Source organism: Rhineura floridana, chromosome 6, assembly GCF_030035675.1.
Source record: "Rhineura floridana isolate rRhiFlo1 chromosome 6, rRhiFlo1.hap2, whole genome shotgun sequence".
NCBI lineage: Eukaryota > Metazoa > Chordata > Lepidosauria > Squamata > Rhineuridae > Rhineura > Rhineura floridana.
The window spans coordinates 107,932,575-107,949,113 of NC_084485.1; the positions used below are offsets into that span (position 1 = coordinate 107,932,575).

The 16,539-nt window shown below is 41.9% G+C and overlaps 1 protein-coding gene across 1 annotated transcript in view; it reads left to right on the forward strand.

The window, feature by feature from the left end:
* The window catches only part of TNNI3K (TNNI3 interacting kinase), a 273,974-nt gene that overhangs the window by 62,937 nt on the left and 194,498 nt on the right, over positions 1 to 16,539 (forward strand). Inside the window, exons 7-10 of the mRNA XM_061633422.1 lie at positions 203 to 301; positions 2,618 to 2,756; positions 15,873 to 16,017; positions 16,108 to 16,212. Of these exons, the coding sequence (XP_061489406.1) occupies positions 203 to 301; positions 2,618 to 2,756; positions 15,873 to 16,017; positions 16,108 to 16,212 (488 nt within the window). The remainder of the gene's footprint in view (positions 1 to 202; positions 302 to 2,617; positions 2,757 to 15,872; positions 16,018 to 16,107; positions 16,213 to 16,539) is intronic.

Here is a 16,539-nt window from a genome sequence, read left to right on the forward strand (position 1 = left end):
AGATGTAACACTGCAGATTGAGTGGGTGATATTTAATGCTAGTCCTACTCAGAGTAGACACATTGAAGTTGAGATGTGACTAACTTAGGTTCATTAATTTCAGTGGGTCTGCTGTGGTCTGAGTAGGACAACCTATATTCTACAAAGTGACTCTGTAGCAGTGTTTCTAATAAGGTTATTTCCTTTTCTTTTTTTCTTCTAGGCTGTCGATATTCTTCTGCAACATGGAGCATATGTCAATGTTCAAGATGCAGTTTTTTTCTCCCCTTTACATATTGCAGCGTACTATGGCCATGAACAGGTATGGCAAAGAAGGCACTGTATGATCACAGACAGAGAATTTTATGTGCAATGTATAGTATCCCCTGCTTCATAGAGACAAGAGACAGAAGCAGACATGGGCTTTATCCACACAAATATACTGTGATAGGTCACAACTCTTTCCAATGGAAACTGTTCACACATTTGGCTATAAGTCATCAAGTGCTGAGTAATCAAGCAGTGAGAGAGAGAGTGATATATATAAATGTGTGAACCAGCTCAGTGACAACAAATCAGCTTCTTGCTGTCTCAACTCAAGACTGGATTACACATGCACATACAGAATTCGGTAATACACCATTTAACTCATGGTTGGATGGTTGAACAGGCTCCATAGAAAAGCACTGTGTTTGAGATTATATGAGATGAAATGAATTGTCTGTGGCATTTAATCTGTGATGGCTGTTCCCTCCATCATCACTACATGTTATTTTCATCAAATGACAAGCATGCATGTAAGAACTCACCCTCAATTTGCCATTATCACTTCTTCAAGAGTAAGAAAGAACAATTTTCACTGAGCTCATTATCAGTTGACCAGTGATCTGAACAACATGTGGTAAAGCGATAAAACTCATTTCCCACACCACTGCGACACAGATTGGCATGATAAAATATATCACTCATGCAAAGAAGGGTCATATGAATCCATTTTTATTTCGAAGAAGACATGCTAAGTTATGCAGAAAGCCATCAGGTTTGACAGTAGCTTTATAGCTGTGTTGGTTTGAGTCTGTTAGCACTTAAGTTTTTCATATTCTTGATGTTTAAGTCACTTTCTGAAAGACGTTATGCTGCCCCAAATATCTGTACTGCATGACCCACAGGGTATGTCCCAGGTTTTCTGGCAACATATCAGGGATGCTGAGACCTAGTTCTTGGACATCGGCCTACTTGCTACAGGCAAGCTAGGATCTTTTGTGACAATGCAAGGCATATTGAGGTTGCATAAAGCTCCACTGGCAGTTATAAACTTCTTAGTTTAGCTCATAGGTGGGCATCCTAAGACACATTTGGTTTTTGGCCTAAATTATGTGGCCCTAAGCCTAATTTCATGTGGATGGCAAGGAGGAGAAAAAGGGGGTAAGGGTGACAGAGAAAGAGAGATAAAAGAGAATAGAGGAAAAAGAGGGGCAGGGGAGTGGCAGAAAGAGAGAGAAATGCAGAAGGACCCACCTACTTTTGGCTCTAGCCACCAGTATGTGGCCCCTCCAACAGAGTGCCCAGAGAAAGTAGGGAAAGTAGAGGTGTTTGCCCTCAATTGGTAAATCCGCCTCCTCACCAGAACTTGGAAAAGTTACTTTTTTGAACTACAACTCTCATCAGCCTAATCCAGTGGCCATGCTGGTTGGGGCTGATGGGAGTTGTAGTTCAAAAAAGTAACTTTTCCAAGCTCTGCTCCCCACTCAGGAGGCCCACTTATTCCTTGCTTCTGCCATTGCTGTTACCCATTTTCTCACCCTTTCCCTCTGGGTCCAATCTTCATCACTGCCCAGAATAAGAGGGCCAGTCTAGAGATTGCTGGCAGCTGTTGCAACTGCCCGACTGCCAAAAGGTGTAGACGGACCCCTGCTGAAGTATGGGCTTTGGCAGGAACCAAAGGGTGCAGACCCGGGTTCTTGTGCATTTGCCTTTATTCGAGCACAGCTTTTAGGCAGCATATAGTTCCCATATCATTGAAGGGGGAGAGCCATTTCCAAAAGTGATTTGGACACTGTGTCCGGCAACACAGATAGTTGAAAATATTATAGCCATACGTTCAGTAATGGTATGCACAATGTGTGTATGTGTGTGTGTATTCATCTCCTCATTCATTAAAATCTTTGTGAGTAAGGCTGGTTTGTTTTATTTTGATTGTTTTGTAAAATTATACTAAAATGCATATGGTGCTTTTATGATAAGGGTTTTGGCTTTCGGGGGTGGGGGGAGTAACCTATAGCTTGGACATATATAATTTATGGGCATTTTACTTTATTTTGCTGCTTAGATCAGTTAAATTAATCGGTTTGTGGCTCTTTCCATCTTCTTACTATTTGTCATTAAAAAAAAGAAAGAATTGGCAACTGCTACTGAGCCAATGAAGTATGTTCTGTCAACATATCATTTAATTATAAACCCAGGCTATAATAAGTCAAATTCTCTTGACAATGAGTAAATATAACATGCCCTTGATGGTACACAAAACAAAATTTCCAAATGTTAATGTATACAATCTATGTACTTTTCTGTGATTTCATGAAAAAAAACATACAGTTGTTCCTTGCCATTTTAATTCTGACTAATACAATATTGTTAGGTAACCCGACTCTTGCTGAAATTTGGTGCTGATGCGAACATGAGTGGAGAAGTTGGAGACAGGCCCCTTCACTTGGCTTCAGCCAAAGGATTTCTTAATATTGCAAAACTTTTGTTGGAGGAGGGCAGCAAGGCAGATGGTAAGTTATGAGAAATGTGTTGTAGAGGCTTGCAACTGGGAGCAGTCGGCTGGCAGGAGGATCATCACACACCTGGTCTCCTGGCAGTGTCGTTGTTGCTGCTTCCTGGGAGAGAGAGAGGGAATGGCGAGGAGGTCTGCACTGGGTGGGTACACCAGTGAAGTCAATCTGGTGCTCCCACAGGTGAACCCACACAGTGCTGACCTCTCCGCTGCCTCACCCCTTTGCCTCCCAGTCAGTAGTAGTGTTGCTGCTGACGGGAGGCCAGGTGCATGGCACTGCCCTTGCCCACTGGCTGCTTCTTCCTACAACCCATAATTTAACTGCTTACTTCAGACCGGTCTGTGAACATTAGGGTGTCTGGTGTCTGAAATGTCTGGGTTCATATACATCTCTCTGCATTTCTCTACCATTTTTTTCTTATCATTTTTTGACTCCAGTCAGAGTTCAAAAATATTGTTTTAGGACACGCTTTGAAGTGGAACAAGCCCCTCTGAAGGCACTCTTTCACTGGCAATCAGCTAATTGGCTATGAGAGTGTCCCTTCAAAGGGACTTGAAACATTCAAACTGCAGTGCACTTTCAGAGGAACTTTCCTCTTTTCAAATTGCTTCCTAAAACAGAGCTTTAATGCAAACTGCTTCAAAATAGACCAAGCAAGCTCCCTCAGCTGCACTAGGGAGTTCCCGGTGGGGCTTCCAGTCAGCAACAACCAGGGAGCCCTCCTTGCAAAGGAACAATTGGGAGCACGCTTGAAGCTCCCACTGATTGTTTTGTTGCCACCTCCATACCTGCTCCACACCTAATGTCACATATGATGTCAGGTTTGGGACAAATGGGTATGGTTTGTGGGGAATGGACTTGGGGAATGGTCCAAAATGGGACCCACACAGGGCCTAATTGGGCCTGTGGCCTGGAGGTTCCCCATTGCTTTTTTACAGAGTAGCTTAATCTCAAAGAAAAAGACAAGTATCTACTCAAAGGACTTGAGTCAAAGGAGATCTAAATTTCAGCATTGGAAGAGAAAACATAAGACAACCAGGGATACAGGGACAAAGGGAGTGGAATGAATGTGAGCAAATTCAGTTACATGTGTATGGTTTCGTCTCACTAGGGAGCATAGAAATCTGCCCCCTACCATAATCTTTTGTTCATTTAACCAGTATTGTTTACTCTGATTGGCAGCAGCTCTCCAGGGTCTTAAGCAGAGCTCTTCCACGTGCTATGCTACCAGAGGTCCTTTACAACGGGACTGAACTGGAGAGCTCTATATGCAAAGCATGTGATGCAACACTGAGCTACTCTGTGGCCCCTTCCCTAGAGGCTGAAGACATGGAGGGTGGGAGTGTTAAGTGCAAGGCTACACAGAAAAGCTGACTTGTGATGAAAGATTTGAAAGTATGAAGAAAGGTGTCACCAAACAGGTGTTCTGGGAGGTAATTCCAGGCACAAAAGACAGCAAGAAAGAACTGGCAGTGATTTAAGAGAGCAGAAGACTTTGGGACAGACTGTTCTCCTACATGTATCTGGTAGAGTGTTGTGCCTTTAACAGCTATATGCCAGGTAGACATTCATCTGATGCTGCATCCCTTGGAAAGGGAATTCAGTGGCAGGACTTCACCTATTAATTGCCTGCCTATTATTTCAGCAATTCAAAGGCATAGGAATTGTGCCAGGAAGTGGCAACTCTGCAATCAACCTCCTAGCCCACTGAGGATTTTGTCCACTCATGTGGATGGCCATCCTGCAGCTCCATCCCTCTTCTGACTTAGCAAATGCCAAGAAAATGCAAAATGCATTGATACATGTGACACACACACACATGTATATGTATATATGTGTGTGTTTGTGTTTATCTATCTATCTATCTATCTATCTATCTATCTATCTATCTATCTATCTATCTATCTATCTATCTATCTATCTATCTATCTATCTATCTATCTATCTATCTATCTATCTATCTATCTATCTATCTATCTATCTATCTATCTATCTATCTATCTATCTATCTATCTATTATACAGCCACAAGAGAGGCTGAATACTATAGCCAGCATTCCACAATGTTAAATTGAAAATACCTCCCATGCCATTCTGCTGCTTCTCGTAAGCTAGGGTTGCCAGGTTCATGGCCTGAGACTGATCCTGTAGGAGAAGAGAAAGTCAGCCAAGTGCAGGTGTTCTTGCAACACAGTGATGGGAAAAACCACAAGGTGGAATTCTCCCTTCCCCCTGCACAACTTTTAAAGATACATAAGACCTCTTGGTTGCCAGGCCCAGCCTCCAGGAGGTCTTCTGTATCTTTAAAAGTTGTGCAGGGGGAAGGGAGAATTCCACCTTGTGGTTTTTCCCATTACAGTGTTGCAAGAACACCTGCACTTGGCTGACTTTCTCTTCTCCTAAAGATACAGGATCAGTCTCAGGCCATGAACCTGGCAACCCTATGACGTAAGCTCCTTTCAAAACAAAACCTTACAAAATACATAGTCCTGAACTCAGAGACACTTACTTAATAACCCTCAAAGTTTTCATGGCGATGTACAAAACAGTCAGAGAGAATCGAGAATTCAAGGTGTAAAACAAGAGGAAAAAATCCAGACCCCTGTTGGACTTTTTTCTGTAAATGGCCTCATAGTTTGTTGAAATTAATTAAAAATTGTTAACAGAGTACCTGTAATCCTATTACTGACCTTAACGCATATTCTTACTTTCATCCTCTGCAGTTTAAAACTAAAAAAAAAAGTCCAACTGATTTTTAATTAATTTAAGAAATTTAACATTGAACTCTATTATAATGTAGGGCATGCTTAGTAAGAACCAACTGTCAGTATTTTAAAAGCCAGACTCACAGGTGTTTAGCTTGGCTAATCAGGGGGCCACACCAACACCAGACATTTATTCCACTTTAAACAGTCGTGGCTTCCTTCAAAGAATCCTGGGAAGTGTGGTTTATGAAGGGTGTTGAGAGTTGTTAGGAGACTCCTATTCCCCTGACTGAGCTTCAGTGGCCAGAGTGGTTTAACAGTCCCTTTTCTGGGGATTGTAACTCTGTGAGGGGAACAGGGCGTCTCCTAGCAACTCTCAGCACCCCTCACAAACTCTACTTCCCAGGATTATTTGGGGAAAGCCATGACTGTCCAAAGTGAAATAAAGACCTGGTGTGGATGTGGCCAGGGTCAGCTTTGGTTTAAATTTGGGTGGGAGACCACATGTTGCTCACCCACTCACTCAAACTCCTACCCCTCCCTACCCTTACCCTTCCTCCCCTTCTCTCCCCTTCCCCCTCCTACCCCTCCCTGCCACTCCTCCAAGGTCAGTTTCACCTATCCTAAGCATGATTACATGGGAGTAAATCCCATTGAGCTCAGTAAGCCTGCAAACGATCAGACCCGCCTTTCCCCCATTCCCCCTCTCCTCTCCTTCCCTCTCTCTCCTCCCCATCCCCTCCTTCCACTCTCCTCTCCTCCTCTCTTCTCCCTCCCCTCCCCTCTTCCTTCTTCTTCCTCCCCTGCCCATTAAAGCCCTCCCTCCCTCTTCTCCTCTCCCATGCATCAGTTTCACATATCCTGGGCATGATTGCATGGGAGTAAATCCCACTGAACTCAGAAAGTATGCAGTGATCAAACTTGCCCTTCTCCTCCTCTCCCCTGCCCTTTCTCCTTCTCCCCTCGCCCTCCCCCGTGGTCATTTTCATCTATCCTAAGCATGAATGCAGGGAGGTAAATCCCATTGAACTCAATAAGCAGAGAAATTCACTAATAGGCAAAAAAAAACCCTTGCTGTTTAGGAGTTTCTCAGTTTGCACAAGATAAAACAGTGGGAGATGAAATATATTCTAGCAAATTTGTAGGTGTGCTCTATGTTTTTAATTGACCATGCCCACCCTTCCTTAAGTGAAGTGGTTAAGCATAGTAGGCTGAAAACATGCATCTTGGGCAGGCCGTTTCCCCCACCCCCAACAGCTAGATTCATTGCTTAGGTAGCAACATATTGTAATCAGACTGATTTTATATCAAACTGCAGTTTCAGATTCAACTGTTAATGCACCCAAAATAGACACAGAATATAACTTCCAGTTGGAAACACAAATGCCTGTCTTCACCATCATATGACACTGACTGATAAAAAGGCTTTGAGATTAATGAAATAAATTTGGCACAGATTTCTAGGATGAATAAGGAGATAAATATAATTTTATAGGTTAGATTCTTTGTAGAAACAGTATTAACACAGGAAAAAAAACAAAGTAAGAAGAACACCAACAAAATAAAAAAAATCTCCATCTTTGGAGATGTAATCCTGATTGCTGGTGCTGCCACCACTCACCATATGCTCAGAGGCACATGTTACCAAATTCTTCCAAGCTACACAGGAAGTGGATTGGACTGTAAAAGACCAACCCAAATTGTGTTTGCATATTTACAAATTAGTAGGGTAGTACAATATCTCAGAGAGGAGGTCAGGTCTCCTGTTCCCCTGGTGCATTCACTATAGCTGCCCAATTTCCCTGCTTTTAATAGTTTGATAGAAATATCTATAGGTACGTTCTTAAACCACAAGGGTTTTTTTGCCTATTAGTGAATATATATATTCTCAATTTTTTTACACATAGCTCAGAAGCATTACCCTCTCCCCTTACGCCACTTATTTCCTCAGGTATCATTCTGCTAGTGTCACAGTGGAATGGAAACTGCTACACACACTCACGCACACCTTACTCTGTAGTACCTGCCAGTATAAATTTAACATATTCTCTGTGAGTCATGAATGTGTTACATACCTCCTACTCCCTAATTAAAATCTGTAGAAGCAGTATGACTCAGATTTGTAAGTAATTCTTTTTTTCCACCGAGAACCCTTGATATTTAAAGCTTGAGGTGTGTGCACTGAACCAATATAATTATAATACTGGGAGTTGGGGGTGAGGAAAAGAGATGGTGTGTGCATCCATCATACAACGCAGAAAAGGACTTGTTATCAGTTAGTTAATTTATTCCTAAAGAAGAGGACACTGCTACATATGATTTATTTTAAAATCTGTATCTTCTTGGGAGAAAGAGAGCAGCAGTAGAGAACCTGGAAGCTGAAAATGCTTTAGCCTCAAAGTAGCACATTTTGAAACTTCAAATCGCTATGGTAACTGAGGACAGAGTTGCAAGCATTAAAGAAGGAAAATAATTCATTATTTACAATTAGCTCCAGCTGTTTTGAAAGCATTCTCTGAAATTTAACCACGTATTACCTCTGTACTTTGACCTATTTGGTATAACATGTTTTGACTGGTCAGCCATTTAAAAGCAGCCTTTCAGGTCATGAAAGCCAGGGGAGAAGACTGGGTCCATGCAGGTGGATCGAAAAGGTCAAAATGCTGTCAAATGTGGCGAAGCATTTGCGCAATGAAAAATAGTGTCAAGGTTTTTCCTTCTTTTCCTTCCGCTTGATATGGAATCATGCAAGATCCTGTCAGAAACCATGTTTCCACCTCTCTCCCCCTGCCCCCAAGGTCCTTCAGGTTCTGGGGGGGGGGAACTTTTCTCAAGTATGTTTCAGAGACTGGTTGCTGACATGGGTTTTTACTCTCCCCCAATGTAGAGGGTGCTCTTTGGGGGAAGATTGCTTGCTGGCAAGGGCAGGTCTGTGACCCCTACTCTGTCTCTGGGCACTGGATCTTTCATAGCATCAAGTCCTTTGCGAGCATCTCGGCATATAGAGTTATGGTTCAGCTGCATTTTTAACATCCATCTGCAGCAGTTAAACCACGAAGCAATAGGCATCAGTTGTATCTTCACTTTCAGAGACTTAATAAGTCACTGTGGTAAATTTTGGATGCTCACATACTAATATTAAATGGCTAGCCTTCTTCTTCATATGGGGGATAACTGAGCCCCACTCCTCTGGGCTAAAAGTCTCTCTTTTCAAAATAACACTGCATGTGGGCAGAGGCAGCCTATTTCCAGTCTGTGCCACTTTCACAATATGTTCGCTTATAAATCCACTCAATTTCATTAATTCTTTTTAAAGCCTGCATGAAAATTTACCTTTAAATACCTATTTAAAAATGTATTTTCTCTCTGAATATGCTTTTCCCCAAAAAAACATGCATTCATCAATATATTTTTATACTGAGCTGTCTTGGAAGATCTGGGAAATATGAAAGCTGGTGTGTAATTAAGTTCTGATCTGCAAATTAGTCCAGGAAGTGTGGATCAGGTCAGTTCATATTGGAATATGCAAAGATAAATTTCTTCCATTCCTAGTTGAATGTCATTTGCAAATTTGGATTTAGTCAGTGGGCAAGTGGGCTTTGAAGTGGGCTTTCTAAGTGTGCCTGTTGACTGATGAAGGCAGATGAGATCGGGAAAAGAGACTGAATGGATGGTGCTTAATTAACATCACTTCCTGGAACATTTAGGTTTTCTGTCACCTGAGCAGGATGTGTACAGGATTGATGTGTGACAACATCTCTAGGGCACCTTTGGCTATATCCTGTAATTTGGTGCTAATGCATCAAAATTTATCCAAGAGTTCTTCGTCACAGGAGAAATAATATGTATTTTGTATTTATTTTCATATGATACATTATGTTTCAAAATAAATAACTCACTCCGAGACAACTAGCCTCAAAGATGAAAACCGTACAAACATTATGGGATAGATCCAGACTTGGTCTTAAGATGTGGGCACACTAGTCACTTTAATGGTTTTTCTGGCTGTGTTTTGAAGCAACAGTGCCCTCTGCTGGCCACACCTCCCTTCCCCACTGCTGCCTTCAGACCTTTCAGGACCGCTCACAGCAAAGAATTGGACCAATTATTGTCTCTGCCTAAGCCTGCAGCAAAGTGTTTCCATTGGCCACACCTGGAAGACAAGTGGGTTGATCTACCAATCAGTTGCAAGACCTCCCTGAAGCTGATTTTTTTTTAAAAAAAGTACTGGACCTGGTCCGACGAGATTTTAAGAATAAAAAGGGATGGAGTTTGACTAGCGTCGTGTGCCCCAGTTTTGAGAAAAGATAAGTAGAAATGCACTGGAACCAGTACAACAGTAAGCATGTCTCTAGTCTTACCAGAGATTACTCACCACTGAGTAGCTCAGTGGTGGAGCATCTGCCATACATGCAGAAGGTCCCAGGTACAGTCCCCAGCATCTCCAGGTAGGGCTGGGAATGTCCACTGCCTGAAACCCTGGACAGCAGTTGCCAATCGGATAATACTGAGCTAGATGGACCATTGATCTGATGCAGTATAAGGCAGTTTCCTATGTTCCTCAAGTAGACCCAGTGAAATCTATGGGACAAGTTAGCCATAACTAGCTTAAGTCCCATTGATTTAAATGGGTTTGCACCAATCCTTTTGCAACCAGGTAGAGTTTGAGATCATTTACATTTTAGCTTACATAAGGGAGAAACTTGATGAAGTGAACTGCCCTTCAAATATGGTTGTCAACCAGCCAATATTTTACTCATCCAATCAGATAGCCCGTATTGTATCAGATAACTAGTTCTGGAATTGGAAAAATCAGTGAACTCCAGATTGTCTTGACTCACCAGATTCTTGGCTCTGGCCTAATCCATTAGATTCTTCCTGGCTCCAACAAGTTCTACCTTAGTAGCTACCTACATACTGACCTTGCTCAAAGATTCAACTTGCTTGAGATCAGAAGCTGGTAACCCTAATACCAAAATCTTTCCCACCCATGGCCCATTTGCTACCACTTCTTGGTTCTAAATACTGCCCCTGTTCCCTTTCTCCCCAGCAGCCACCTTGTGACTCACCTTTTCCTACTGCATTTCTAGTATTTTTCCCTCCTCCCCCCACCCTATCCCAAATTCCCTTGCCGATCCTGTGCTGCTGCTTCCACTTCCCATTCTTCTTGAGTTTCGAAGACAGGTTCATTCCCTTCTAATATGCAGCTGGGAAAGTGGAAAGGAAACTGTCAAAGCCCAATCACATGTACGTTATGGTCTTCTTCACTGATTTTTGTTCAGTTTCTCAGTTTCCATAGATAGTTTGTTCACTGATATTGTCATTGGAGTAGAAGGCTGGTAAATGGGATCCTCTTAGCTGATATTTTGCAGATTGTCCGACAAGCCATGATTAAAAACAAGAGCACTCCTATAACCTGAGTGGTGACCAGGAACTGGATCCTTTTAGGATCCTTTTATCTGAAGGAATTACTTAGCTGTACTGTTTACATGTTTCATCTGTAGCTACAGTCTGCTTATAGCGTTCAGTCTGTAGTTATTTTTAAGTCTAATGAGAAGCATGTTGTATGAATACTGTCCCCCATGTAAAACACACCTTCCTCTTTCAGCAGTTTTCAAGATGAAAGCTGAAGAGGATGCAAAAGGTCGCCCCCAAAATATTTGCAGGTTAAGTCTTAATTATTTGTAAAATATGTACAGTGAACACCTCTTAGTATAAGACACAGTGGTGCAAATTTAGTTTGCCTGTGGTGGTCGGAAGGAACAGTCACTATTCGTTTCCATCTACGACATATTTGACTGCTCTTATTTACTACAGGCAGCTATCTCTTGTAACCCCACATGTTATAAGTGGAGTGCACTATAATGTCACTGTTTAGTTCAGTATTGGATTTTGTAAAATCCATTATACAACAGCAGGCTGTCTTATTCATACACAATAGGAACTCTCTCAAGTTAAGGTCAGATGCTGCCAGTGCTGTTTCATGTTTAAAATCTTTACTGTGTGGGGAGTCCAACAGTAAACTGGAATATTTCTTGAAATATTCTTCTTATCCTTTTTCTGTGTATCCTCGAGCATATCACAGACTTCAGTTCGGACATTAACTGCCCATAGTGGTTTCATGCTCAAGGTCATGCTAGGTCTCATATCAGTGTCAGAGACAAAGAACAAGTGAGTCAAACAGTTTTCACCTGCTGTGTTCCCTCCCTCACCCTTGGGCTGTGCCTACATCCACAAGAGCTGGTCTGAGTTAGCGGAAAAGTGGAGCTTTGAGTGGGGTTTCAATGTTTTTGTCAGCCGTTTCACATTTTACTGTGAAATGTGTGTGTAGGAATGAGCCTTGAGCTCATTTGAGCATCCCCAATGTCAACTTCACATGGCATATAGGGGATATATCCCACTCCTGCAACCCCCCACTGACTCCTTTTTAGGACTGACATAGGGCAAACTGACAGAGTTTTAGGGATGACAGAAGCCCATGTTTGCTTCCAGAACACAGATCACTTCCAATCTACATGAGACGGGAAGGGAAAGGGATGAAGATTCATCCCTACATTCTTTTATACATCACCATGTATAGAGCCTACATGCCAGGGCCAAGTGACCATCTGCTCCAAAAATGATGGCATGGGGACAAAATAGGTGGTATCTGCAGCCGGGAGATCATAGAATTTAAAAAATACTTTCAAATAAATATAAATAAATAGGGAGTTCAACTAGCAATAGCCATCACAAGTCGCCTCCCAGTTTAAAATCAGCAGTGCTAACCTATTCCCAGAGCTTGGAAAGTTACTTTTTGAACTACAACTCCCATCAGCCCAATCCAGTGGCCTTCTTAATCCAATGAACTATCCAGGCCACATGCATTCCTTTTTTATGCCATACTTATCCGGTCCATATTTTGCTTTTTCCCATCCATACAACAGCTAAGATTTCCCTTATGCAAACAGGTAGGCACAGCAGCAAGAAATATTATGCACCCTGTCCCATATCCCTTGCCTGATTTCCTCCTGATGATTTTTACACTAGGAATATTATGCAGAATATGCTGCTAAAATGGAAATCCATTATGAATCGCTTTTTTTGCTCATCTGTTTCATTTTTCATTTAAGCAAATATGTCAAAGACTGGAGGTTTTCAAAAGTGCACCTGGGATTTTGACTGCCAACTGAAATAAGGCATGAATCCAGCAAGGAACGTGAGCAAAACTCCAAATCCTTTGATGCACTTTTATTGCCAGATTATTGGCATAGATGTTTATTTTTTAAAAAAACACTCAGAAGTAACACTTCTTTTGAGGCCTTGTTATTTGAACCAAACCTTTGGAAGGATTAGCTGCTTTTAACAAGCATTTTAACTATATTCATTTATTTTCCTTATTCCTATTGCTTTTACCTTCTACACTTTTGACTCCTGGTAACTAAGGCAACTGATTTTACCGGTATCAAGATGCAGGAACTACCCCAAGACACTTGTTTAAAATTCTCTCTTAAACATTTTTGAAATATCTCCTTCTGTAAATGATGGAATGCATGAAGGATGTATGATGTTATGGCATGAACTCATGCTACTACTAATAAGTAATGCATGCATATTATTGGTAAGACCTTTCCATCACATAGCAATATATGCCTTTCATAGAGAATCATATGGAAGAGAGACATTTCCGGAATTCTGTTCCACTGATTGTTAGAAACCCTCCTGCCCCCAGTCTAAATGTATTAACTGACAGCTTTTATCAGAACTGGAGTAAATATTTAAAAGTATTTAAAATACAGTGACTAGTACGTAGGGACAAAGAGGACTATTACAATAGTTATTGTATAGAAATAGAAGAGGACAACAAAAAGGGTAGAACAGGAGCCATATTCCAAAAGATTAGAGAAATTAAAGGGAAATTAAAATCAAGAGTAGGGATGTTGAATAATCAACAGGGGAACACACTGACTGGCCAAGATGAAATAAAAGGAAGATGGAAGCAATACACTGAAGAACTCTATAAAAGAGATGCAGGGATGAACATTGCTTTCTGATATCGAATAGCATTGCTTTCTCTTTCATTCTGTAATAATTCAGGTGCTTGTTTCCTTTTAACTCTTGCCTTTTGGATCGTCATTTTGCTCCACACTGTTAATATGCAGGCAGCAAGATTTCTTTGAAAAGGTCGTTAATACAACAATGCTTCCTTATTTCCCTCAACTGCAACACCCACCATGATATTTAATAAATATTGCTGAAGCAATAACTGATCACAATCCAGGCAATTACAAGAAAAGTATCTTCAAGGAGCAGCTTCAGAGGATAAGTCCTATATCAGCCAGTCAGAATATTTGATGGGCAGTGTGTTGTGGTGGGTAGAGTGCTGACCTTGAGGCCAAACTAGATGCCACTGCATAACATCCATGACTGGGTCTCCTATATATGTGGGTCTTAAATTATTTTAAAGAGCAAATGTTGCCATGGGTTACCTCCTCAGTTTGGATCAGGATCAAAGCACTGGGTAACACCTTTTTGCCTGTTCCACTTTCCCATTCTCAACTGCTGTCTCCCCCAGCTGCTCCAGAGCACAACCCACAGACCTCTGTCACCACAGGCAGAGACTCAGGAGGGGTCTACCTGCCTCTGGAACATTAGCAATCATGATTTTTGAAAAGTAGTGTTTTTACTGGTGGACAAAAGGAAAAACACACAGGTCATATCCTTCCCCATAGCTCAATAAGGAGTAAGTCTGCATAAGGAGTAAGGGATCCACATTAAGCATTACATATTGATTTGTAAATGTTATAGGGCTAACATTTTATACTGTAGATACTATAATACAATTAATGTCAGACATTTGTTTTATTTATTTAGTCATCAGAAATAGTCATTAGATAACTTACAAACAGAATAAAAATACAGTTAAAAACACTAACTAAATAACCTCAGAAATCATATCAACAACAGTATCATCAAAACATTTCAGCCTTCTTTTATTTAAGGCCAAACTAAGACATGACATTAAATCCATCTTTGAATTTAATGTGCACACTTTAAAAAATGCAAATATTAGCTGCTGGGGGTCAGCTGGCAATTATTAGGATCACAGCAAGTGAGAAGGGGGAGTTTAGTCCCTTCATCCTTTCCTGGCAGTCCTGACAAAAATCATTCCTTTGAAGCTGCTATTTGCATTGGAAGGAAATCCCCTCCAGTGGTGCCAATTGGAGATTTCCTCTCAGTGAAAATAGCAGCTTGGGGGGGGGGTTCATCAGTAGGGTTGGTGCCAGACCACTGTTGACCCTTGGGCACGAGACCACCATGGGCCCCCACTCTCTCATGTGTGTGTGTCCTTAAATATGCCCGGTTGACCACCTCTTATGTTGGCTGCCATCACCCAAGATGGCAGTGGGGGTGTCAACATGTCTTTGCCACCATCTTGGGTGATGGCAGGCATGCCCACTAATGTGTTGACGCCCCAGACGTAAGAGGTGGTGCAACTTGACATATATAAGCATGCATGGTGTCATCTGAGAGAGTGGATCTCCCGCTCTGCAATCCATACCATTGTCCAGTTGCTCCTTTGGACTCGATGCTAGGGGGAACATGGGTCGGGAGCTCCACTGCCCCAGCCCCAGCCCCAGCTGCAGGGGCTCTCAGCAGGTGCCTGGCTGCCTGCTGGTGCCAAGACGTTTTATCAGAACTGCAGCGGGGGAAGAAAAATTTAAACTCCTCTTCCCCACTGCCTACTCCAATCCCGGTAATTGCCAGTCTTCCTAGCTGTTTTGCATTTATTTTCTCTGTCTTGCATGTACCTGGGCATCCCTTTCATTCCAAAGAGTATGGCCATAGCCCAGGAGTGTGAAGACAGATACAGCTTGATTTCCCTTTCTCCCTGTGTGAAAACACTCGGCATGTGCACATAAGCATTTTCTGTGATAGGAAGCCATTTGTACCTTTTGAAATGTTATTTTGGAAGTTAGTTATTTATCTAATAAGTTACCTTCAAGTTTAGGAATTTATTTTTTGAGATGTGGCCTGCTGCTGCTGGAAGGGCTCATGTGGGAAAGTTGCTGTGTGCACACATTGTAGAGAGGGAGAAAGAGTGGATCCCTTCCATAACAATTCCACTGGGTTCAAGATAGAGTTGGATATACTTTTGAAAGATAGCTTGTGGTGTCCCCATTTCAGCTCACTGGAAGTATAGGAAGAATCTCGCACTTTCCTCTGGAGCATCTGGAGATCGGATATTCATTTTTTATAACATGGTTCAATAATATTTCCTTTGTACTGAGGGAAGGGAGGGTTAACTCATTCCCCTATTCCAGTTTCAGTTCCACATGATCTATGTGCCACATCTGTGATCTGTGGGGAAAGCTTGCTTTGAATATGACCTGCTTAATTTTATTTTTCTCTTTCTGGTTCAATGGCAGTGAATGCTCAAGACAATGAAGACCATGTTCCTCTACACTTCTGCTCTCGATTTGGACATCATGATATTGTCAAGTTCTTGCTCCAAAGTAATTTTGAAGTCCAGCCCCATGTGGTTAATATTTATGGAGACACACCTTTGCATCTGTGAGTAATGAGCACTCCACAGCATTTCTTCTTTTCGTGCTCATCTTCTCTGACTGTTAAAACACTTGGTTGACATTTTTTTCTCCCCAGTGCTTGCTACAATGGAAAGTTTGAAGTTGTAAAGGAATTAATTCAACTTTCAGGAACAGAAAGTCTCACCAAGGAAAATATATTCAGTGAAACGGCCTTTCACAGGTAGGCCAATATATGTCTGTGCCCACCTGTGCCCTTCATTTGAGAAAGTCACAAGATTGGAAGAGAATGCCTCGGTAGCTGATGGACTCTCCAATGGAGAACATAAGAGCCTGCTGGATCAGGCCAATAAGGCATCTAATCCAGCATTGTTTTCTCACAGTGGCCAACCAGATGCCTATAGGAAGCTTAAAAGCAGGACCTGTGCACAACAGCACTTGAGGTATTTAAGCAGAGGCTAGGTGGCTGTCTGTCAGGAATACTGATGTTGCATGCTGCATTGTACTTCCTATGTTGAACAGGGAGTTCAGCTAGACCAGGGGGTCCCAA